At 36.2% G+C, this 25,359-nt stretch overlaps 1 protein-coding gene across 2 annotated transcripts in view; it reads right to left on the bottom strand.

The window, feature by feature from the left end:
• LOC117905343 (uncharacterized aarF domain-containing protein kinase At1g71810, chloroplastic) overlaps window positions 1-25,359 on the bottom strand; it is an 80,366-nt gene that overhangs the window by 40,299 nt on the left and 14,708 nt on the right. For both annotated transcript variants that reach the window (XR_004649726.1, XM_034818250.1), the window contains exons 3-10: window positions 20,905-20,943; window positions 20,522-20,692; window positions 20,262-20,414; window positions 19,993-20,028; window positions 15,712-15,755; window positions 8,910-9,000; window positions 8,090-8,131; window positions 7,868-7,976 (exon numbers count right to left, since the gene is read on the bottom strand). Coding sequence is in view for 1 of the 2 variants with exons in the window: in XM_034818250.1 (XP_034674141.1) it covers window positions 7,868-7,976; window positions 8,090-8,131; window positions 8,910-9,000; window positions 15,712-15,755; window positions 19,993-20,028; window positions 20,262-20,414; window positions 20,522-20,692; window positions 20,905-20,943 (685 nt within the window). In the remaining variant the exon portion in view is untranslated. The remainder of the gene's footprint in view (window positions 1-7,867; window positions 7,977-8,089; window positions 8,132-8,909; window positions 9,001-15,711; window positions 15,756-19,992; window positions 20,029-20,261; window positions 20,415-20,521; window positions 20,693-20,904; window positions 20,944-25,359) is intronic.

Here is a 25,359-nt window from a genome sequence, read left to right as displayed (position 1 = left end):
ACTAAGAAGTTACTCTAAACTTGTTGGGGTTTAACCATTGAGGTGAAGATACTAGCATTATTGGAGGGGTTGTTGTAGGCTAAAACTTGTTTTGAGAGGGAGATTTTGCTATTATTTTCTTGGTGTCTGATAGGGAGATACTAGCATTATAGAAGTTTGGTATTTTGCTGTGCAAAAATTCTAGATGTTACTAGTGAGATGGGATGCTCCTTCCCTTAGGGTCCTCACTTAGTCAATCAAGTTGCAGACTAGTCAGCCAAACAAAGAGCCAAACACTTAGTTTCTTCTGTTTGAGAATTTTTCCCTATCCGAATCTGTGGAGTTTCGTAGTTTGTCTACATTACTTTTCTACACATAGTCTGTGAAAATAACTTTAGTTTTTGTGGAGTAACATTCCTACTCTCTGATTAGCAATTGTACATCTTGGAAGGGTTGCTCTTCTTTGAATTATCATTCAATGGAATGAATATGTTTGTTTTTCAATGAAACAAAAAATTTTATACAGAAAAGCACTTTAAGGAACTCGATAAGGACTAAATACAGTTTGAATAAAATGGTTGGATGCCCACTTGGCTTGTAGGGAGACCTGTTATTGTCTCTTGAAAGCCATTGATTCGGGCTACCATGAACTCTTCCCTGAGTTGTGGAAGTGGGTTCAGATTTCGTTTCCATGATGATTTATGGTAGGGAAAAGCAGCCTCATATGGAATCTTTTCATTAGACCTTTCAAGACAGAGAGGAGCTTCCATCTCAGACCTTTCTCATCACTTATTTAACTCCATTTTTGGGAACTTGAATCTTTCTAGAAATCCTAATGCTTTGGAAGTCGGTGATTTAGAATCTCTTCCTGCAGATCCATTCTGCACTAAGTCCTTTTTCTAGTTTCCAGCAGAATATAACCACCACAAATCTTATATACAATCATAGTCCCTTGAGAAATTCCAATGGATTCCAGCGATAGTCCAATAAATAAATAAGATTAAAAAAAATAAACAACCGCTTATATCCATTTCTCTTCTAGATATAGATGCTTACTCAGAAGTCACCTTTTAATCAAAGTCACATTAATGACTGAAGAATTTCTGAATTCCTTTATTAATACTTTAGGTACACACCATACACATATATATACACAAATGACTGAATAAGAAAAAATCAATCTAGCTTGATTCTCTCCTAAAATTAGGAAACTGAATCATCCTAAATGATCTCTCCTTTTTTATTCCTAAAATACTTTCCTAAATTAAAAACCCTAACTTTGAATGCCAAATTTCAACACTCCCCCTCAAGCTGGAGAATATATATCATATAATCCCAGCTTGCAAGTTAAGTCTTCAAAGTTAGGCCTAGGTAAAGCTTTGGTGAGGATGTCTGCGGTTTGGTGCTTGGTAGGAACATAGTTCAATCTAACCGTCTCACTAGTCACCTTCTCTGTGATGAAGTGTCTGTCAATCTCAACGTGCTTGGTCCTGTCATGATGCACGGGTTCTTTGCTATGCTTATAGCTGCCTGATTATCACACATCATCAGAATTGGAGATGAACTCGTTTGCCCCAGTTCACTAAGAACCCTTTTTATCCAAATCCCTTCACAGATTCCCTGTGCAAGAGCTCTGTACTCAGCTTCTGCACTACTTCTGGCTACAACTGATTGCTTCTTACTCCTCCAGGTAACAAGATTTCCCCAGACAAAAGAACAATATCCAGAAGTGGACCGCCTGTCAATGATGTTTCCTGCCCAATCCGCATCTGAGTATACTTCAGTGTCACGGTTCTCTGTCTTTCTGAAGAATAGACCTTTCCCTGGTGTCATTTTTAAATATCTAAGAATCCTGTAGACTGCTTCCATGTGTTCCTCAGTGGGGCTGTGCATGAATTGACTTACAGCACTCACTGCAAAGCCAATATCTGGCCGAGTGTGTGAGAGATAAATCAAGCGCCCGACGAGCCGCTGATATCTCCCCCTGTCTATCGGTGTACTTTCTTTCTCGATACCAAGTTTCTTCTGACTATCCATAGGAGTATCAATTGGTTTGCATCCAAGCATACCGGTCTCCTTAAGAAGATCGAGTATGTATTTTCTTTGAGAGACTACAATTCCCTTTCTTGATCTAGCCATTTCCATACCAAGGAAATATTTCAAATTTCCAAGGTCTTTAACTTCAAACTCCTCTGACAAATACTTCTTCAAATTCTGTAATTCCTCCATATCATTCCCAGATAGAATAATATCATCAACATAGACTATCAATATGGCCATTTTCCCGGCATGAGACTTCTTGACAAATAGAGTATGATCAGCCTGACCTTGTTTGTAGCCCAGCTTCAGGACTGCTTTTGTGAATCTATCAAACCAGGCTCGGGGAGATTGTTTAAGGCCGTACAAGGATTTTTGGAGTTTGCAAACCTGATTCTTTGCCATACTTCCTTCGAAACCAGGTGGTATTTCCATGTAGACTTCCTCTTCTAGGTCACCATTTAGAAACACATTTTTTATGTCCAGTTGTTGCAAGCACCAATCTTGATTGACAGCCAATGAGAGAAGAATCCTGATAGTGTTCAGTTTTGCAACAGGTGCAAAAGTCTCCTGATAGTCTATCCCATAGGATTGTGTAAACCCTCTAGCTACCAAACGAGCCTTGAATCTCTCGACTGATCCATCTGCTTTGTATTTTATGGTGAAAATCCACTTGCACCCCACCGGCCTCTTCCCAACTGGCAAATCTGTGATAGTCCACGTCCCATTCTTCTCAAGTGCATCAATCTCATCTTGTACTGCCTTCTTTCATTCTGAAATTTTTAATGCCTCTTGTATTGTGTTGGGAACCTGAGTATCATCAAGAGAAGTAGCAAATGCTCTGTAAGATGGTGATAGCCCTTCATATGTAACATAATTCCCAATTGGATGATCTGTACATCTCCTAACACCCTTCCTCAATGCAATCGGCAGAGTAGAATCATCAATGCTGGGAATTAACACCTCTCCAGCCCTATCCTCACCTATGTTCTCTTCAGGAAGACTTGAATTGGAGTCAATATATTGGCCACATGTTGACTGTGATCCGTGCTCTAATTCCTGTCTTTTCCTCCTCCTGATGTAAACTTGTAAGTTCTCATTAGCAAGTTGTGGGGCTATAGGTTGAATAGGCATGGGAGACTGGATGGTCACAGGAGATGGCTGGACTGATGACGGTATGGGTGTAGACAACTCAGTGGGCGCGAATTGGAAAGGATTTGGTGACTCTGAGTGAAAAGAAGGTACACCCTCAAGAAGAGACTCCCAAACTTGATGTTCATTCATGCTCTCCTCCTGAACATGAGATTTGGGATAGAAGAAGACATGTTCAAAGAAAGAGACGTCCATGGTGGTGTAAAATCTTTTGTTGGTTGGAGAATAGCATTTGTACCCTTTTTGGGTTGGAGAATACCCTAGGAAAATGCACTTATTCGCTCGAGGAGCAAATTTGCTACGATTTTGAGGATACACATGAACGAATGCCGTGCAACCAAATACTTTGAGTGGTAAATCAGAAGAGGCTGCACGGGTGTGAGGAAATTGTTTTAAGAAAAGTTGACGTGGGGATTGAAAGGTAAGCACTCTGGATGGCATACGGTTAATCAAATAAGTAGTTGTGAGAATAGCTTCCCCCCAGAAATAGTTTGGAACATTAGAGGAAAACATAAGGCACCGGGCAACCTCCAAGAGATGTCTATTCTTGCGTTCAACCACCCCATTTTGTTGTGGGGTGTCAACGCAAGAACTTATGTGGATAATGTCGTGATTTTGAAGATAAGTACTGAGACTACTAGTAAAGTATTCCTTTGCATTATCTGACTTGAGGACTTGAATTTTGGAATTGAATTGATTTTGAACCATAAGATGGAAGGTTTGAAAAATGTGCCCAACCTCTGACTTTTCTTTCATAAGGAAAACCCATGTTACCCGTGTATGATCATCAACAAATGTCACAAACCATCGAGTGCCAGAAATATTTTTTATCCGGGAGGGACCCCACACATCACTATGTACTAGAGAGAAAACAGTCGAAGGTTTGTATGGGATTTGAGGATAGACTGTTCGAGTATGCTTTGCAAACTGACAAATTTCACAGTGATAAGATGCTGGATTTTTATTGATAAATAATTTGGGAAACAATTTTGCAAGGTAAACAAAGCTAGGATGACCAAGGCGATAGTGTAACATTATAATCTCACTATCTTTATTGACCTTAGAATTTGACACAGAATTGAAAGACTCTAACATACTCTGAGACTGTACGCAACTTGCTTGAGAGACTTGGTTTGAGAATTGGCCACATGAGAGGAGGTAGAGCCCGGAACACAGTTCAGCACTGCCAATCATCTTCCCCGATTTCAAGTCCTGAAAAACACACAAGTTTGGATAAAATTTAGTAACACATTGGAGATCACGGGCCAATTTGCTAATGGACAAAAGATTACAATCCAAGTTTGGAACATGGAGAACAGAGTCAAGATATAAGTCTTTAGTAAGTTTTATAGAACCTGTCCCGGCAATTTTTGTCTTTGAACCATCAGCAATATGGACGGATGAATGACCATTACTTGGCTTGTAATTTTGAAGAATGGTAGCATCTCCTGTCATGTGATCAGAAGCACCTGTGTCCACTATCCACGACTTCATTCCTCCTCGATTAGCAGTGAAGGCTACACCGGTAGTACTGCCACTGCCAACTTGGCTTAATAGTTTCTGTAGCATCTCCATCTGCTCTTTGTTGAATGGACTCGGCTCTGGAACAGATGTGCTCTCAGAGTTGACAGCCACGTGTGCTCTGCCATCTCTGTCAGACCGTGGCTTTGGTTTCCAATCAGCCGGTTTGCCATGAAGCTTCCAGCAAGTCTCCTTATAATGGCCTGGTTTCTTACTACTTTCTTTCTACTTTCTTCACGCCTAACCTCTGAAAAAGCCTCCCTGAGACTTGGCAGGGGTTTAATGCCCATGATTCGGCCTCTAACATCATCCAATTCCCTGTTTAGTCCTAGGAAAAACTTGAACAGTCTCTTTTGTTCCACAATTTTCCTGTATGTTGCTGCATCATCAGGACATTTCCATGAGTGAGTCTCGAATAAGTCAAGGTGCTGCCAATACCTTGTGAGTGTGTTGTAATACTGAGTAACTGTCTGCTCTCCTTGACAGAAGTCATGTAGGGCTGATTCAACTTGAAAAAGTTCTGAAATATTTTCAGAACTTGAGTAAGTTTCTTTGGCTGCATCCCATATGTCCTATGCAGTCCTAAACAGCAAGAAATTTTCACCTATGTCATTGTTCATGGAATTGATAAGCCATGACATGATCATGCTGTTTTCAATCTTCCACTTCCTGAAACCCGGTTCTGTAGTTTCTGGCATGACTGCTTCTCCAGTGAGGTACTCATCCTTTCCTTTACCGCAAATGAACAGCAACACAGATTGTGACCACTGTAAGTAGTTATGGCCATTTAATTTGTGTCCTGTGATGAGAATAGGAGAGGAATCACTGCTACCAAGGTTTGGAATTTCAGATCTACCTCCTAATTCTGGTGACGTGACACTGGATACTTGTGATGATGTCATTCCGTATTTCGTCATGGACCGGAAAGGTAGAAGAACACTTCCAAGGCACGTGCAGGGATTGGAGTTGAGGAAAAATAGCCGGAGGACATCGGAAAAGCTGATCGGAGGGCTCGCGGAGGCAAAAAGACCCCAAAAGAGGCACGTGCAGGGCTTGGATGGCAGAAACAGGTACGTAGGGTGGCTGGTCGGCGTCAGGCGAGCTTGGAGTAGGAAGTGCGTCGCCGGAAAGTGGCTCACGCGCCCTCACGCGCCGGCGCGTGAGATGCAGTCGTTGACCGGAAAAACGCGCGTGGGCGGCGCGTGGATGGTTTTCTGGCTCCGGTGTTTTGGGAAAAGTTGTAGATCTCCTCCAGACGCTCCTTGCGGTGTGAAAAAAACCGTCGCCGGAAAAGTTCGCCAGAAAAGTTCGCCGGCGGTGAATGTTTTTCTGACGACGATTCGACCGACCGGAAAGCGTTTTCTCCCTTGGCTCTGAGAACAGGGACTGATGACCGGAATGAGAGATGGTCGGATTGAGAGATGGCCAGAGAGATTTGGCCGGAATGAATGATGGCCTGAATAAGAGGTGGCCAAAAGGGATTAGGGTTTCAGAAAACTGGCTCTGATACCATGAAGAATTTCTGAATTCCTTTATTGATACTTTAGGTACACACCATGCACATATATATACACAAATGACTGAATAAGAAAAAATCAATCTAGCTTGATTCTCTCCTAAAATTAGGAAACTGAATCATCCTAAATGATCTATCCTTTTTTATTCCTAAAATACTTTCCTAAATTAAAAACCCTAACTTTGAATGCCAAATTTCAACAATGACAATTGTTGGTATTATGAATCATTTTAATATACTGGGCAAAGAAGCATGCCCTGAAATTATAGTTGACATTAGATATAGGAACTGACCATGCAAGGAATATAGAGCATGGTTCATGAGGGACAATTTCCTCTGATGTTTTTTAGATTTTAAGTTGTATCTTGGTGGAGACAAATTATTTTTCAAGTTCAAAATTATAACTAAGTCCTTCCATCCAAGCAGACAGTCACAACAACACTTTGAATGCACCTGCTTATAACCCTCGAAATAAATATACTTTACATCTTCCAATAGATTGCTGCATCACCATGCAAATTAAAGCCCTGTTCTTTAAGCTGTTTCTTCAAGCCCCAAAGGTCATGATTGGTTGCCTGGATTGGAAAAACTGACATTCTGCTTTATCTGTCCTGTTAACAAGTTCAACCGAGATATTATCCATCTCTTTAGACTTTTTCCTGGAACTTTTGCAATGCAAGCCACAATGTTATCTTAGACTTCCTAATTCACTAAGTCAACAACTTGATGACTTTTACCTACAATTTCATAAGCATAAAATGATGCAGCCATGAGCTAATAACAAGTTTAATTAAACATCATTATTCAACAGATTCCGATACTCAAATCTTCAATTGATTATCCATCTTACTCGTAAGTAAAAGAGCTTCCATGAAAAGAATGAAAATATCATCAGGAAGCAGGGTTACTCTATGGACTCCAGGAGGCCATTAAACAACTTTGCACCTATTCAGCAAGATTGAGGAGGTTTGAATAAACCACAACAGCCATGTGGGTGCAACTCATTTATCTTTTATAGGATCAGTGGTCCACTTGAAAGTAGAGATTTGAATCTTCCTTTCAACATTAAGCACTTACTTTGGTATTAGTAAATACAATAAGAAAAGCTCGATATAACCAAGACAAAACAGGTACTAAGCCACCACTATAATAAAAGAACTTGAGTGCCATCATTTTAAGGATGGCTAGAAAATTTTTTGTGCACTATCCATAACATCTACACTATCGATTTGAGTGAAGCCCGTCTTGGCATCTCCAGCAACAAACAGCAAATGTTAACCCTAGCATTCCAGTAACAGTTACAGAGAACAAGGGCACCTCTAAACCCTGCTCCTATTAAGCAGGAAGTAACACCCTGTTCCCAACCCAGCCAATAATGCAATTAATGGATTGAATACAAAGATACCACTATAGTTCATTTATAAATCTGCAAGTTGATGTGAATGTTATAAGCTCATATTCTACAATAAACATATTAACATCTACAAACACAGAAGCATGCAAACAATCAGCTTAAGAGATGTATGGATGCTTTACTTAAAAAGAGTTCAAAAGGTAAGCAGAATTATTTTTAAGCAGAGAAGCACTGACTAAAAAAAACTTGCAATTGTAACATGTCCATTATTTATGCCAAATTGAGCAAATATAAACTAAAAAACATACCTAAATAAGCTAGTTTTCCATCATTCGTACGAAGAAGGTTTCCTGGGTGTGGATCCGCATGATAGAACCCATATTCCAGAAGTTGATTAAATGAGCTGTAAACTCCTACCTGTGTAGCACCAGGGAACATGTCTCTTCTTTAGCCATTGTGCAAGAATATATATCACAATGTCAATTAGTTAAGCTCAAAATACATTATTTCATTTAGTTTTGCAGCTTGACCTCAATCAGGTAAAGATCCTTCACTTCTGTCAACTTTTGCCCCTGTGCACCCATCAAAATAAGAGAATAACATGAGATGAAAATCTAGAGAATACCAGAAGGCTACTCTGGGAGCATCTTCAAGAATGAATGTCTAGTAATAGCCACTTGAATAATTTCTAGGTCTTTTTGAGGCACATAACTATGAGTCCATGGAATTTCTTGTGTAGTAATTCTGGAAATTATCAATCATTGCAAGCTATGTTACCAATGACTCCTTAGTTTTCATAAGAAATATAGGAGCAATTTTGTTTCATGTCCATTGTGCTAATTGTTTTATGCAAAAAATAAAACTGAAAGGTATCAGTTGAGACAATTGACCAACATCTGGGACACTATTTTAACATTTAGAAAAAAAAAAAAAAAAAAATAGACCATGCATTAACAAAAGAAAAAAAGAACAATCATATTTGCATAGATAACTGCCCTACTTTCAGGATCTATCATTAAATGACATATAAATAAATAAATAAATAAAAAGACAATCCAGATGGGAAATCTGGCCTAATCTCAAGGGAATAATCCCCTCTCAAATTTTGGCCTTTAAGGTAGATCCCTGTTTCTGTTTTTCCTTTTTCCAAAAGATTGGGCAGTAACCACATGTTCCTAGGGAGAAAAATTCAATGGCGGTGTCATTATTATTTTTAAAGTTGTCTGGTTTTATAATCACGTCCATGGCTATCTGGCAATTATGAGTTTGTCTTTCTTGTAATTCGGTTCCATATTCTTCAGGAAAAACATGCTTGTGAATGATGACAAAAAAGGAAGGAATACTACATACCTCCACCCATTCCATAATGAGAACCCTACGAGTTGTTCGCTCCAGGTACATTTCTGGAACAAAAACATCTTTTATGCCACCATATAGCTGCCTGCTCAAACGTGTGTAAAAGAACCAAAGCTGGTTATAGCAAATTAAATAGGAGACCTACTTCAGATATTGATACACGAAAATACATGTAAACAACAATAAGTGCACAACCAGAAGATGAGAAAGAAAATTCCAAAGCCCTGGAACGAATTTCAGAAAGTCATATTGTCACCAGCAATATTAATAGCACCTTTTGACATTTGAACAACATTTTAACCATCCATCATGAGTTAATTAAGCTGAAAAAGAAGCCCAGGATAACAGGCTTTTTTTCAAGAATATTACAGAAATGTATATCTATAGAACATATGAATAAAAAAGTATAAAATATTAATCAATATGCAATGGTAAAAAAGTTATGAAGATTAATAAGATAAAAATTGATAGGACCATAGAAATGTTGTAAAACTTCTTAAAACCAAGGATGAAAATATCGGTAATCACGGATATATCGAAGATATGTCGGTGGATATTTTGGAAAAAAATATCGGTAGGCTTAAAATTGTTAAAAACTCATGAAAATGTAAGGAAAACCTCATAATAATATAATTAGAAGTATAATAGACATTTTAAAGTTATTTTATTGAAAATTTTGATATATGTATAACATGATTTATCATATTTGATAATAATATCGTATGCATCGATAAAAATATGAATTTTATAAGTGTACATTTATTATTAAATTACATCTAATATTATGATATTTGATTATAATATATTTAATTTTAAAATATATATTAATATTAAAATTATGATCCATTTAATTCAATTGTATTAAACAATATAAAATAAATTATGATATATATATATATATATATAATTTTTAATATTTAATTAATTATTAATGATATTAAAATATTAAAGAAAATTATATAATTTTTATATTTTTGGTAATCAATTAAAAGAAAATTTTGCATTTAATTATAAAATAATTATAATTAATTTGCTCTTTAAAATATTCTTTTAATATTTTTTTTATGTAATGAGTTTAAGTATATGTAAATTTAGTGCACAATATATAACAAGGGCAAGCTTGCCCGGATGGTAAATGGAGTGAACCCTAAACCAAACGGATGGTAAATGGAGTGAACCCCAAACCTTTTGGTTTGGGGTTCAAATCCCCTCAGAAGCAAAATGGGAAGGCACTGTAGCACATTTGACTTTACTGTAGCGCGTTTGACTTTCGTTGACCCGCGTTGACCATGCGATATATCGGGAAAAATTGGCGATTTATCGCCAAATCACCTATATATCGCGAGATATCGCCGATTTCTCGGGATTTATCCCGAAATATCGCCAGACCAATATTTCTCCATGAAATGTCGTGTCGATACCCTTCGATACACGATATTTCGGCGATATATCGCCATGAAATATCGCGACATTTTCCTCCATGCTTAAAACTAAGTACAAAGGAATTGATTAAAACGAAAAATAAAATCTGAATACAAAAATGACATGAAAGCTACTTTTTTGGTAAGTATTGAAGCTAAAGGAAAAACCAGCTGAAAGTTTGTGTTTCTCTGCAAACAAGCATTGGGTAGGCGAATCTAATCATTCCTCCAAACAAGTATTGGGTAGTCAAAATTAATCATTCCTCCATTGTTACTTAATGATATTATTATTGTTATTAAAACTGTTATATCATTTGTAGATAAAGTTGTCATATTTTTTTCCTAATAATTTTTTACCTCTACAATGCACCCTATCCAGTAATATAGAGATACCTTCCATCACAGCCTTGCAACTATTCAAATGTTCCCTGGCTTTGCATTTGGCTTTAACACTATAGGGCAAATTTGTAGTCAAATGAGCTATATGCTATCCTAACTTAGTTGAAAATTTGAGGAAAGATACCATTGTGTCTCAGTACAAATTTGAAAAAACATCCTAAAAATGATAAAGCAAAATGTTGAATATTTTGATAGTACTAATCCTTCTTTAATCTCATTCATCCTTTTAATTAGACAATGACTAACATTTTATTTCCCAACCCAATAACAATGATGATGATGACTTAGTTAAAAAATTGTACCATCAAGTCTAAGTACAAATTCAAAAAAACATCCTAAAAATGATAAAGCAAATGTTGAATATTTTTACAGTACTAATCCTTCTTTAATCTCATTCATCATTTTAATTAGACAATTACTAACATTTTATTTCCCAACCTTAAAGATGATGATGATGATGACGACAGTGATGGCAATGACGATGATGATGTTGATGATGATGATGATGATGATGACGATGACCACGACCATGCGATTACATAAAAAATTATAAAGGAGTTCTTGTGTTTTCAATTTATTAACCTGATATACATTGTGGCCCCATATTCTAACAATTTAAGATTTTAACAAGTTGATAACCTAACATAGTATCAAAAGTTTGGTTAATTAGAGGTCTCGAGTTCGAGTCTCTCCTATTGTTTATTCTCCTAGCTATGTCTCTCCTTGTATTTGTATCGGGCTATAGATGAGGAAGGATGTTAGCCTAATAGCTTAAGCTTTTAGAAAGTTGGTAGCTTAATATGGTATCTCCACATGTGCAATATCCCCATGTCTGAGTATAAGGCTACACATGGGAGATGGTGTTAGTAGACCCAAATCCTCTGCCTAAACTTTTAGAAAAGTTAATAGCTTAACATGATATCAAAACTAGAGGTCCCAATTTGAGCCTCTTCCATTGGTACTCTTCTTGAGTGTCAAGTCTCTCCTACTACTATATACACTATACATTGTATCATTTACTACTCTCCCCATCGATTTATCCACTACTCCAAGGAAAGGATATGCATTATGTTGTCCTTATCTATTTATCTACTGCCATTATCTTTTCCATCTATATATTATGAAGGTCTACTACTATTGTCTCCACCTATTTATCGACTACTATTATCCCTATCTATTTATCCAATAGTCTTATCTCCATCTATTTTATCCATTGTTACTACCCCCATCTATTTATCCATTGCTACTATCATCTCCAGCTATTTACCTACTACTACAACCGAGTCAGCATGATATATTATGGGTTTAGATCCTAACAACTTAAACTTTGAAGAAGATTGGTAGCTTAAAACAATATCAAAATTAGAGGACTTCAAAATAGTTTAAGCCTTTCCTAATTAAAAATAAAATAAAATAAAATAAAACAACTTCAACTTTTAGGAAAGTCAGCAGTTTGATACAGCATCAAAGTTAAAAACTTCTAAAAAAGTTGATAGTTTAATATGGCATCAAAGCTAGAGGTCTAAGGTCCAATCTTCCCTACAGTCCTCAAAACTCTCCCATTGCTTCTATCTTCATCTATCTACCATGATAACATGGTATAAAAGCTAGAGCCTCAACTTTGAGTCTCTCCTATTATTACTAGTCTTATCCATACTCCTATTGCTCATGTATATATATATATATGGGCCTATATCCTAACAACTTAAGCTTGACAAGAGAAGCTAAAAATCCGCATGATGTATATTGTCACCATCTATCCACTGCTCCTAATCTCCATTTATTTTTCTACTATACTACTGTACCCACGTATCCTTGCAATTTAAATTTTAAAGGAGAAGCTAAATATATATATATTTTTTGATAGGAAACCACGCGTGAATATATTGATAGAAAAAGAAGTATAAAAGGAGGATGAGGAATCCTCCCACCAAAAGTAAAACTAAACAACATGAAAAAATAACAATACACTAGGCCGTCCCATTGGAACTATTGGATCAACACAATGCTAGCCAATCAAGTTGTAATACGTTAAGGGGGATGCCCTTAAAACCCGCTAAACAAAAAGCCCAAAAGGACGCAAGGAAATGAATGGAATCCCAAAGATTCTCTGAATTCCTAGCTTTGTCCTCAAATATCCTAGCATTTCTTTCCCGCCACACAACCCAGATTAACGCTATACTCGCGTTTTGCCACAGAATTACCCCTCTCTTGGACTTGCCAAATCCTTTATAATTGATGAACATCATGCCTGAAATGCTTTTCGGAGGTACTCAATCCATCTTGGCTAGCTGAAAAAGTCCATGCCACAACCCCAACGTCACTGAACAATGGAGGAAGAGATGATCTGCTGATTCTCCTTGCTCCATACACAACTTACATATGTCAGGACTAAGAGCTTTGTGGGGTCTCCTCAATTGTAGCAAGTCATTGGTATTTACCTTCTTGTGTGCCACAAACCTGACAAAGGCCTTAACTTTGAAAGGGACTTGAGATTTCCATACAAACTTAGTGGGGAAAAATGGAGATGAATCAGACATTTGGGACAAGGCTGTAAAGAAAGACTTGACTGTAAACAATCCTGAAGACAATAAGGACCATGTCTCGCATCTGAAGCGGAAGTGGATAAGTTCATACAATCTAGAGGGTGCATGAGACATTCTAGATCTTCTATATCAGAATCGGTTAGATTACGATGAAAATTAAAGTTCCATGAGAAAGGGCGAGACGAACCGAGAATTGAAGATATAGGAATATTTTTATCCATTACTACTCGATATAGTCTTGGATATTGGTCTTTAAAGATTTGGTCCCCCCACCACAAATCTTCCCAAAAGCGAATTCTTTCCCCATCTCCTACGATAAACCGAGTATACTTGGAAAAATCCTGAAAGACTTTTGCAATGGCCTTTCAAGGACAGTAGTGTGACCATCTGACTACAGTATTGGCGTCCCAACCATTTGAGTGTGTCCCGTATATGCTAAGAATGACTTGATGCCATAGAGTTGTAGTCTCCCTAGGAAACCTCCACAACCATTTCCCTAAAAGAGCGCAATTCCTTAAAGGTATCTTCCCAATCCCCAAACCCCCTTTAACCCTTGGCTTGCACACTGCATCCCACCTAACAAGATGATCTCTTTTGCCTTCCCCAACCCCTAACCAAAGAAAGTCCCTTTGCATCCTCTCGACTTTTGCAGCCACTGAAGCTGGAATCTTAAACAGAGAAAGGAAGTAGCTGGGGATATGGGAAAGGCAAGATTGTAGGAGAGTTATCCTACCACCTAAAGATAAGTAAGCCTTTTGTCATCCGTCTAATCTCCTAGAGATTCTCTCAATCACTGGATCCCAGAATCCACAAGCAGTTGGATTCCCTCCCAAAGGAAGACCCAGATAAAGTATGGGCCAATCTGAAGCCTTGCAGTCAAGCATCAAGGCTAACCTAGAGAGATGATTTTGATCAAGGTTGATGCCAAAAAGATTACTCTTGTCAAGATTGACCTTAAGCCTAGAGATTTGACCAAACACTAACAATAAACTCTTAAGAGTTTGCAATTCTTCCTCTCTAGGGTTAGCAAAGAGGATATTGCCTCCATCTAAATATCCACATGATATATATTGCCTCCATCTATCTATGACAACTATTCCCATCTATTTATCTACTACTGCTACTGATATACATTGTGGTCTCATATCCACTTCTACTACTAATTAGGGTGCAACTCAAGCGGGTTAGGTTGGGTTGATAGTCAACCCAAGAATAAATTACATCCACCCGAAGCCCAACCCAACCCAAGTTGTAAGCTGAGCTGCCCAATACAAGCTCAACGCAAACCCTTTTTCCCAAACTTGATTTGAAGTCAGATTAGGCTCAAGTTAGAAAAAAAATTGTGTAAGTCAGGCTTGGGTTAGTTGAGTTAGCCAAGTTACATGGGTTAGTCAGGTCAAAACTTAGGTTAGGTCAGGTTAGGTAGCACGAAAGGTAAAAAGAAACATACACACGCAAAAACAAATAAAAAAAAAGTGCATAATATATTAGTAGGCCAAGAAAAAGCTTGCCAATGGAAGCTTACATTTCACCGTATGTAGGATTAATCTATACATGTTAATCTCATCAACATTAATCTACTGCAATAATTTAGTACAAGATAAATGTTGGAATATTAATTAAATTGTAAAGTTAATTAAAGTTTAAATACCACTAATTAAATAATATAATATGAAATTTAATTATTTATGATATATATATATATATATATAATTATCCAATTACAATTATTAACTACTCAATTCAGTTTCGGTCGCCCGACATCCCAACCCAAATTCAATTCAGTTAGCTTTTTTCTTTTTTACCCAAGCTCAACTCAAATTGAAAAAGGGACTGCCCAAGCCACCCAAAATCAGGTTGGGTTGAACTCGTCCAAGTTGCATCCCTACTACTAATATACATTATGGACCCATACCCTATCAGTTTAAGATTGAAAGGAGAAGCTAAATATTCATATGATCCATGTGAACTATATTATTAGTTAAAGTCCAATCACATGACAGAAGCTAGATTTCTCCAATGAGATGATGAACTAAAGGTTTGGAGAGAATAGATTCCTAGTTCACACATCCTAGTCAACCATTGGAATTGTTGGGTAGCTTTTAAATGGGAGGAAAGTATAGAAAATGAGATATTTTTTTACTTTTTTTATTGATAATTTTTTTTTCTATTTTATGTTTTATTTATTATATATTCTGCCGTTACATGAATTAGACCTGGAACCTCCCTTTTCCAAGCCCAACCCCTAGCCACTTGAGTTGAGCCTCAAGTATCCCACTGTTGTATTTGAGATCTCATGGACCATAAAGCTGCATTACTTATAGGAGTTAAATACATCATAATGCAACAAACAAGATAAAAAATGTCGAGCACAGAGAAACCTGTCCATAACTAAAATTTATATCACGTGCACTGAAATCAAACTCTTACCTAAACTTGATCCCATTCTTCGCTTCTTTTCTATAGTCCATCTCCTGCATTCAATGTGATTTACCTGTATTCAATATGAAGCACTAAGAAAATGCCTAGAGCAAAGGATTAAAGGAAAAAAAAAAAAAAAAAAAAAAAAAGAAGTTTTAAAATGCTTCATGACTAATAGAAGATGATCAAAACAATATAAATGATCTAATTATTAGCTCTTCCCATATGGAAATGCAACAAATTACAGAAAGAGTGAAAGAGGGTTCAAGGAGAAATGTATGTTACAAAAATGAGATTGTTAACTAAACAAGATCTTTAGAGATATTAATATAGGATGTCTCATGCAGAAGATCTCACAAGCAAAAATATTTATACACACACTCAACTGTATGTTTTATTCTCTGCGATTCTCCCTTTACAATTGTCAGTTATTCCACATCAACCAATAACCTTGTTTTAATATGCATACTACAGATTATCTTTGATGCAACCATGAATCTTCAACACAGCCAGCACTTGTGTAGACACTTTTACCACTCTACGAAAATAATTGATAGAAGCAAGACAACTTTGCCCAATATTCATCTTCCACATATTTCCTTATTTCTCACAATTTTTTTTGATTGGAAATATTTCTCACAATTTTCAGTTCCTGTAATGCAGGGACTCTTCCATGTTCCTTAAAATAGTAAACCGAATTCAGTTTTCACTTCTTAAGAATCTCTAGAACCCAAAAAAGCAGGATTTTCATTTATATCCTTATCAAATTGACCTTGATGGATCTTATTCAGTTCCCTTTACTTTCCAACTGCCCACCTTAGTTTAACTTCTATATATATATATATATGCAGGGAATCCTTATCCACTGTAGCTTGTGGATGTCACTGTTTCATTCTTTGCAGGCATGTCAACCACCCAAAGACTTGCAAATATCAATGTTGTATGGCTTTAAGCTCTCAGTATAACAAGTACTTAGTTTTTGATGTTAGGATATCATTTGACTAGTGTAGAGATTTTCTATACATGTTTATTTGTTAATGAGACTGATAAAAAGGAGAAAACTAGTGAACTATTAAGAAACCAAGTAGTTTCCATTAAGATTCTCCACTAGATCTCAAGCAAAGAGTCTGTTCAATTTACAAATAAAATGTGAAACCAATCCTCAGTCTTAGCATAGTGGATTACAATTATTCTGTTTCTCCATTCCAATCTATCTGCCCATATTCTCTGTTACCAGCAGGTTCTCTCTGTCTCAACCTACATCCTTCTCAGTATTATCTTGTCCTTGTAGTGCCTTCATATGAGCCCTGACACTACAAACATTTGCCTCCACTGTGCATGAGCAAAAACCATGTGAATCAGATTTCTGTCTTCTTACCTAGTGCTAGTTGTGCTACTTTAAAATCTCAATTCTCACAAATAAACTCAGTTACTAATCTAAGCTTTCTCATGTCCCATCATGCACCTCACATCCTCGTTTCTTTCACACTCATCCTGTGCACTTCAATCATAATTGCAAATATTCCAGATCATCAAGCATGAGCAGCTGTGTACTTGTATAAATCGTCCCCTTCAGTTTGATAGAACTTTTAACCACAAAGTATTCCCCAAGCACCTCTCCACTTCATTCCTTGTCTGATCCTATGCACAACGATCTCTCCAGTCTCACCACAATCTCTTCAGTCTCTCCGGCTTATAAATTATGGAACCAATACAATGAAGACCTAAGCTAAAACTACATTTCTTTTGCCCTTTCCTTGCATCTTTTTGCCTGACCATCTCACTTCATTATCCTTCCATATTAATGGGAAAACTCGATGAACCATTAGATTATAGCCAAGAGCAATAATAACCAAAAGAACTTAAGAAATCAGAAGGCATCACTTTCAGAACTCCAAGGGACCATGGAGCATGGATTGTACCAAGGACATTATATAATTGCTTCATCTGCCTAACAACAGATCAACAGTCTCTTCCAATTATGAAGTAATCCTTTCCAACTAAAGAAAGCATTTGATCTTAACCTTCCTACTAACTTTTTGGGCCCCAATATTTGAGTACTTCCCTCAAAGCTTATGCTCCAATAGTCATAGCACTACAATTTATTAATACCTCTGACCATATAACTTCATCATCAAAAACTAGTTAGAAAGCAGTGCACATCCTGCCTAACCATGCAATGACACATACAAAGAAGCACAAAAAGCAATCAGCACAACATTTGCAAATATGGCAGGTCATTTAATCAGGATACAGAACAAATTAACAGATTTTATTATTTCTTTCTGGGTAGCAGTTTTAATTTGGGTAGCACTTTTTTATTAGTATTATTTTTTTTGTTTAATCTAAGGATATGTAATTCTTCCTTTTTAACACTCAAATCCTTATAATGAAATGTGTAATTGTCTCTGTGTGTTAGCAATTTCAGGTTAAAAAATTCCCATTGTGCTCTCCTAACTCAATTAATTCAAATCCTCCCTTGGACTCTTGTCATTTCTGAAGTGTTCATGAATGAAGATTGCTAGAGGAAATGGTGGGTGTTTTTGTGGTGATGGCTGATATCAAATATTGATCAACCAAATTTTAAACTGCTATTATTTTTTTGAAAATTGGAGTTGAAGCTTAAGGGTGTCAAATTTTGTATTTATAACATTTGGATCAATTACCGATTGATCATGCTAAAGGGTATTATACCTAGAATTTCACACTCTCATCTAATCAATCAGGATTTGATCACATCTATGAAATCTTCATTGTTTTTGAAAAAACTAATAAAAGGAGAGAAACAATCTCAAGCACTGCATTTAATTCATCAAAACCATAAAAAAATACAATCTTCAATAATATGCCCTTTTTATTCTACTAACTCGGCAGATTGGAATAGAAACCAACTTCCTAAAAAATACGAAGCACCCTTTATTCTCTCACCTATCTAAACAATAAAATAACTAAAATAATAATAATAATAATAAGAACGCTAACAGTTTTCAAACAAATGTGAAGTGCTTAATGAAGATTAAAACCCTAGTATTTAAGCCCTATTTCTAGAAGAGGGTTGAACAGTTGTGAAGCTAGGTGGCCTACCTTGAGCTTCAAGTTCTTTACCTATTTTGGGGGTTGTTTGGTTTCAAAGTAAATTTTATAGATTTTGAGCTGAAAATAATCTTTTAAGTGAGAAAAATTCTTTCAAAATGAGTTGATTCAATGTAGGTTTCATCTGTACTCTCATATTGGTCATCTTTGGGGTAAAACCAAAATATCTTTTTGTGCAGATGCAAGAAGAAACTGAGTTCAAACTTAATGTAGACCCCAAGTACACTTTAGAAGAAGAAAGTGGGTAGCTGAAGTTCGAAAGTACTAGGCAAATGGTCCGAGAGAGGACTGAAGGCTTGAGCTAGGTAAATCCTTGTATTTGGTTAATTTTCTTCCTAGTGGATGCTTTTGATCACTTATAGAACTGTGATTTTTTATCTCTTCGGAAGTTTTCCATGTTAAATCTTGGTGTTATTGTCTCTTTATCTCTATCTCATCTTTTCATTATTTTATCTTAACTTATGAAATTTCCATTGATTTATTACATTGGCTGATTGAGGAAATGAGCTAAAATTAGATCATTTAACATTTAGAATAGTGTGAAATAATTTATGTTTTGGTTTTGATTGTAATATATATTTGAAAAATGTGTTTTTGAATAGTTGAAATGCCTTATAAATATTGGTTGGGGAGTGTTGACCCATTTGCATGTGGATTGCATTGACTACTTTTTTAGGAGAGTATTGGTGGATCCATTCTTCCTTGTGCTTTTGCTTGTTTGTTGATGAGATTGAAAAAAACAACCAAAATATTGAAAAATCAAGGCAGTGATTAGTACTTGTGAGGTAACATCTCAAATTGATTTTAAAACACCTATTCACCCTCCTAGGTGTTGTCCATAGTTGAGATTCATCCAGAAAATGAAATATTTTTGTTCCCTCTACTACACACACAAACACAGCCCAATCTAGGTGTGATCCATAGTTGAGATTGATCCACAAAATGAAATATTTTTGTTTCCTCTACCACACACACACACACACATAATTTCAAATGATAGCATGGAAATACAGAGCAGTAGAATTATCACTAAGGGCAGTAGCAGGGTACCAAAACTCATCCAAAGTCAAAAGGGTATCTGGTTAAAGTGACAATTCTCCTCTAAATAAACTCTGCTCCAAGTGATAGCATACTCTTGGAAACATCAGGATTTCATAATTGAAGCACAAGGATAACACAAAGGGATCCAAAGCATACCCGGAAAAGACTTGATGCCCATTCATCAAGAACTGCCTGAAAATTGAAGGTAATGCTTAATTATTATAGCTAGATTAAAATAAAGGACAGGTCTATGAAACTAATTTCTATTGCACTTCAATGGGCACAATCATGTCCCTTGAGTTGGTACAGGCATTATCAGCAATGCCATATACAACTAGTTAGTGGGATGTAGGAATCTCATTCCTTAGCTGCAACAAATACAAATGTACAGACAATTTTACAAAAGTTATGTACTGCAGAGCTACCTGAAGATCAGTGTTCAATTTGCCTGCTCTCCTAACCAACCCTGCAAGAAAACGCAAGATTAATATGTCCAAGGAAATAGCAGCTTGAACCCCAGGCCTCTGCACTTTGACAGCAACAACCTGACCACTAGGACAAAGCCTAGCTTGATAAACCTAAAAAAAAAAATTTGTTATGGAGGGTCTGTGATGAGTTTCAATCTTGAAGAAAAATAGGCAACATATCCCAAGGTGACAAGCACCAAGTATAATTGAAAGTAAACCTGCCCAAGAGATGCTGCAGCCACTGGCTCTGGAGAGATCTCTGAGAACAGCTTATCAATTGGCAGTCCAAGTTCTCGTTCTATGGTATTGAAAGCAACTTCATTGGAAAATGGTGTTATTCGATCTTGCAAAAGTGAAAGCTGATCTAGATATGAAGGCGGAATCAGATCCTACAAGAAAGAATTTTGCAAACATGCTTATGTTGAATACCAACACAACTTAAATGCAACTGCTGGAAAAGAGCTCAAACTATCTGTGCTTCTTCTCAATTCTTTTAATTTCTGTGCAGGGGGAGGGATCAGGGTGGTTACTACGGATAAATCTCACATAGCAAAACATATGATACTCCTAGTTAATTTGCTTAAAGAAAATGTCAACTTACAGGACGAGATGAGATAGCTTGAGCAATTTTGATATATGCCTGCAAAACAAGTAAAAATAAAAACTCAACCAAGTAGTAATCCCAATTACCTGGTTTTGGATACATGAGTAGATGGTCACATTTTAGACTTCAAAGATTGGTGAAAGTTGAGTTCTGAACCAGTAAAGAAAAGGATGACAATGAATGAAGAAAATAAAGTCAAAAACTTGTTAGAATATTCTTAATGTACAAAACACATCTCTACTGACACCATTTTCTAGGAAGAGAATCCATGATGTTGAAAGCCTCCCAAAGAGATTTGGGTAGTAATGTTTCTTTTGTTTTTCCAGTAAAGTAACCATCCCAAAACAAAATGTAGGCATTGTAGAAGGGGCCTTGATTATCACAATGGGCAGAATGACATGTATAGCTTATTTAGCTTAGGTCACTGTATAAGTAAAATTATTTGATCAAGCATGCCGAAGTTCATAACTCATTATAAAACTACTGATAACATCCAGCAGCAAACCTGCCTTTTCCTGTTTAGAGACGACCTACACTGGTTCTGTTTCCCGTCTTTTAATAAAAAATGTTCTATCCAGTTTAATTACTTGTGTCATAATTGAATTTTTTTCTTTTCTTTTCTATAATTTTATTTTTTTGGATAGGCAAGTTATAAATCTTATGTTAAAATTAAATTTAGCGGCAGTGTCATTGAAACAACTTCCATTGGCCTTTTTTAGATTATTTTTAGGCTCTCCAATCATTTCAGGCACATGATAAATATAAAAGCCAAGAAGGTTCCACTCAATTGTACTGCCACATTGTGCAGATAACTGGGTATAGGGTTGAGAAATTTCATACTTTCCTCATTTATACTTATAGGAAACATAGAATACTACTAATAAAGAAAGTGTAAAAATGAAGGATATGGTTTTGGCCCCAGGATGTAGTTTAATGGTAATACCAACTAGAATTGAACCAAAGTTCCCGATTTTGAGCCTTCCCAGCATTTCAGTGCTGTAAGGTAGAGTGGTGGGCTCATATTAGAAAAAGAGAGGGGGAAAGAAAAATGAAGGAAAAGATTCCCTTATTTCAAAAGTAAAGATAAAAAGCAAACAAAAAGGAAACTTTTGCTTTTTTTTTTTTTTTGGATAGGTAAATTTTTTGTCCCCATTGGGACTTGAACTTAGGACCTCCCTCAAACCCTCCCCAACCCTTTACCACTTGAGCTAGGTCTTGAGGGCAAACAAAAAGGAAACTTTCAGGCTGCCCAGAAGGATTTTTTTTTTTTCAAGAAAGAAAAAATAAAAAAATCAGTGGGGAATCATACCAACATCATATTAAGGTAATTTTTCTAATTGACTTCCATAATTTTTTAAAAAGAAAGCATACTTGTAACCATGTTAAGAAATAGAAGATAAAAATGAAGGGCAAGGGGTTCCCTTCAGAAAAGGAAGCATAAATATGCAGGGTGGTCACTACAAGACTAGAGAAAAAACATAGCTCCCTACAAACAGCCACTCTCGCGTCCCAACTCAGAACCAAAGATTAAAGAATGGATCCCCAACTTACAGCTGCATGAAAGACTTCCAAGAAAAAAAAAAAAGAAACCAAAAAACCAGCCATGAGATCCCTGTCTATTTTTTTTTTTTCCTTGACAGGAAACGACAAAGGGATATATCGATAGAAAAAAAGAGTACAAGAGAAGGATGAGGAATCCTCCCACCAAAGAAAACTAAACTACAAGAATACAAAAACAAGAAAATACACAAAAAAAAAAAACAAACAAACTCTCTAGATTAGACCAACCCTTTGGAATTGCACACCGTTAACCAGTCAAGTTGTAACACATTAAGGGGAGTCCCCTTAAAAACCTTGGAATAGAAAGCCCAAAGAGAAGCAAGGAAATGAATAGAATTCCAAAGATACTCTGAATTCTTTGCTTTATCCTAAAAAATCCTCGCATTTTTTTCTCGCCACAAAACCCAAATTAAAGCGATGCTTGCAGCTTGCCACAAAACTATCCCTCTCTTAGATAAACCAAAACCATTATAATTGATGGATAGCATGTCGAAGATGCTCCTTGGGGGAACCCAATCCATCTTGGCTAACTGAAATAATCTGTACCACAACCCCATCAACAAAGAGCAATGTAGGAAAAAATGATCTGTTGATTCTCCATGTTTCATGCACATATTACAAATATCAAGACTAAGAGTTTTGTAGGGTCTTCTCAATTGTAGCAAGTCATTAGTATTTACCTTCTTGTGTGCCACTAACTAGACAAAGGACTTGACTTTGAAAGAGACTTGAGAATTCCAAACGAACTTAGTAGGAAAAGCTGGAGGAGAACCAGAAAATTCGGATAAGGCTAGAAAGAAAGATTTGACTGAAAAAGCCCTAAAGAATATAAAGGCTAGGATCTCGCATCTGAAACCAAAGGTGATAGATGCAAACCATCAAGTAATCGCATGAGGCTTTCTAAATCTTCTATCTCAAAATCGGAAAGGTTACGACGGAAATTAAAGTTCCAAGAGAAAGGACGAGTAGAACCGAGAATTGAAGAAATATAAATATTTTTATCCGAGACTACTCTAAATAGCCTTGGATATTGGGATCCCAAAGGTTGGTCCCCCCACCACAAATCTTCCTAGAACCGAATTCTTTTCCCATCTCCTGCCACAAATCGAGTAAACTTAGAAAACTCCTGAAAGATTTGTGCAATAGCCTTCCAAAGACAACGATGAGATCCCTGTCTATTTACCACTCAAGAAAGAACCACCACTAAATACAACCTCCACCAAGAGATAGGAGGCCCCTAGCCTATGTCATATATGCTAAACAATTGAATCTGTGATATTTCACATCTGTCCGTCCTGTGTACCCATAATTGTCAATCCAAATAACCACCCTTATATATCAAATTAAATAATATTCTTTGAGTTAAATTTCTACACTTTCGTAATGAACCAAAAAATAAAAATAAAAACAAGGAATGTGACCACATTAATAATTACATCACTACCATTTTCTAATTCTAAAAGTTTTAATACCATTTAGCAAGAAAAAAACAAAATTTATAACTGAAGTAGTCATCTTATAAAATTCTTAGAGTAAGTCCAGGAATTTTTAATTAGAGGGACTGATTTAAGATACTAAAATAATACTTGAGGCTAAATTCTTGAAGCAACTATCCTTCTTAGTTTTTGAATAAGCCTCTTGGGAAGTACTAAAATAAAACAAAGGGATTTTCGTATCTGCATGTACATTAATTTTACATCCACGATAAATGGAATAAACTTATCTCTTAACATTAAGTAAATAAAAATAAGTGTATAATACTTAAACAGCATAGCATGTAATGGCTATTAGAGTTTCTCATGTAGTATTCCACTGTAATTGTGGATTTAAACTTGGACCGTATAAGTAGACATTCAAAGTATTAATATTCACATTTTAGGCTTCAACTAGTGCCCTGTATGATTGTTTTTCCAGCGATATTATATCGGGTGATCATATAAATCAAGTCTCTTTCAATATTTCCAATAAATATTAATATTTCCATGTTTTTCACATATTTCTAGAACTTCTTGAGGACTACAATGAGCAAAAATTTCCTCTCAAACTTGCAATTCCAAAAATGTAAAATTGAGGATAAAATGGTTGCTTATAGCAACTTAATGTAATGCCTGTGACACCTTACTTGCTGAATCAAGAAACATTTCAATGTAAAATAAATGGATGTTATGTCTTAATTCCATTTTAAGGCATCTCTAAAAGTACAATTCTATAGTTACTGAAGAAATTCGAGGAATAAAAAAAAAAAAAACTTTTTATTTTTCTCATACTATTCAAACTGATTATTGCATCGATATTTATACATGAATAGTTGAGGTCATTTACCTTTAAAAAGAAATCTAATCCTTGATTTTAGGAGAGTCTCTTATAAAATCAAGAAATAAAATTAGAATAGGAAACAACTATATGAGATACAACTCGCGGTATAGTTGGTGGTTCAGCTATGCGGTATAGTTGTATGCACAACTATACCTTTTGGATTTTCACTCTCCCTCAAGCTGAGTTGTAAATGTTGATTATTTCCAGCTTGGAACTCAAGTCTTCAAAGTTGGTTCTAGAAAGCGCCTTAGTAAGAATGTCTACTGTTTGGAGAGTTGGAGGAGTGTAAACCAATGAAATCGTCCCATTTTCTATCTCTGCCTTCATAAAATGACGATCTATTCCACATGCTTTGTCCGATCCGATCATGATGAACTAGGTTCTTAGCGATGCTTATGGCAGGTTGATTGTCACAGAAAATCTTCATAGAATCCTCTCCTAGAATTTTCAGTTCATTTAAGAGTCTCTTTAACCACATTCCTTCACAAATTCCATGAACCATAACTCTAAATTTCGCTCATGCATTGCTTCGAGCTACAACGGATTGTTTCTCGCTTCGCCAAGTAACCAGATTCC

Source organism: Vitis riparia, chromosome 18, assembly GCF_004353265.1.
Source record: "Vitis riparia cultivar Riparia Gloire de Montpellier isolate 1030 chromosome 18, EGFV_Vit.rip_1.0, whole genome shotgun sequence".
NCBI lineage: Eukaryota > Viridiplantae > Streptophyta > Magnoliopsida > Vitales > Vitaceae > Vitis > Vitis riparia.
Note: the sequence above shows the minus strand (reverse complement) of the source record. Positions and strands in the feature narration are given on the sequence as shown.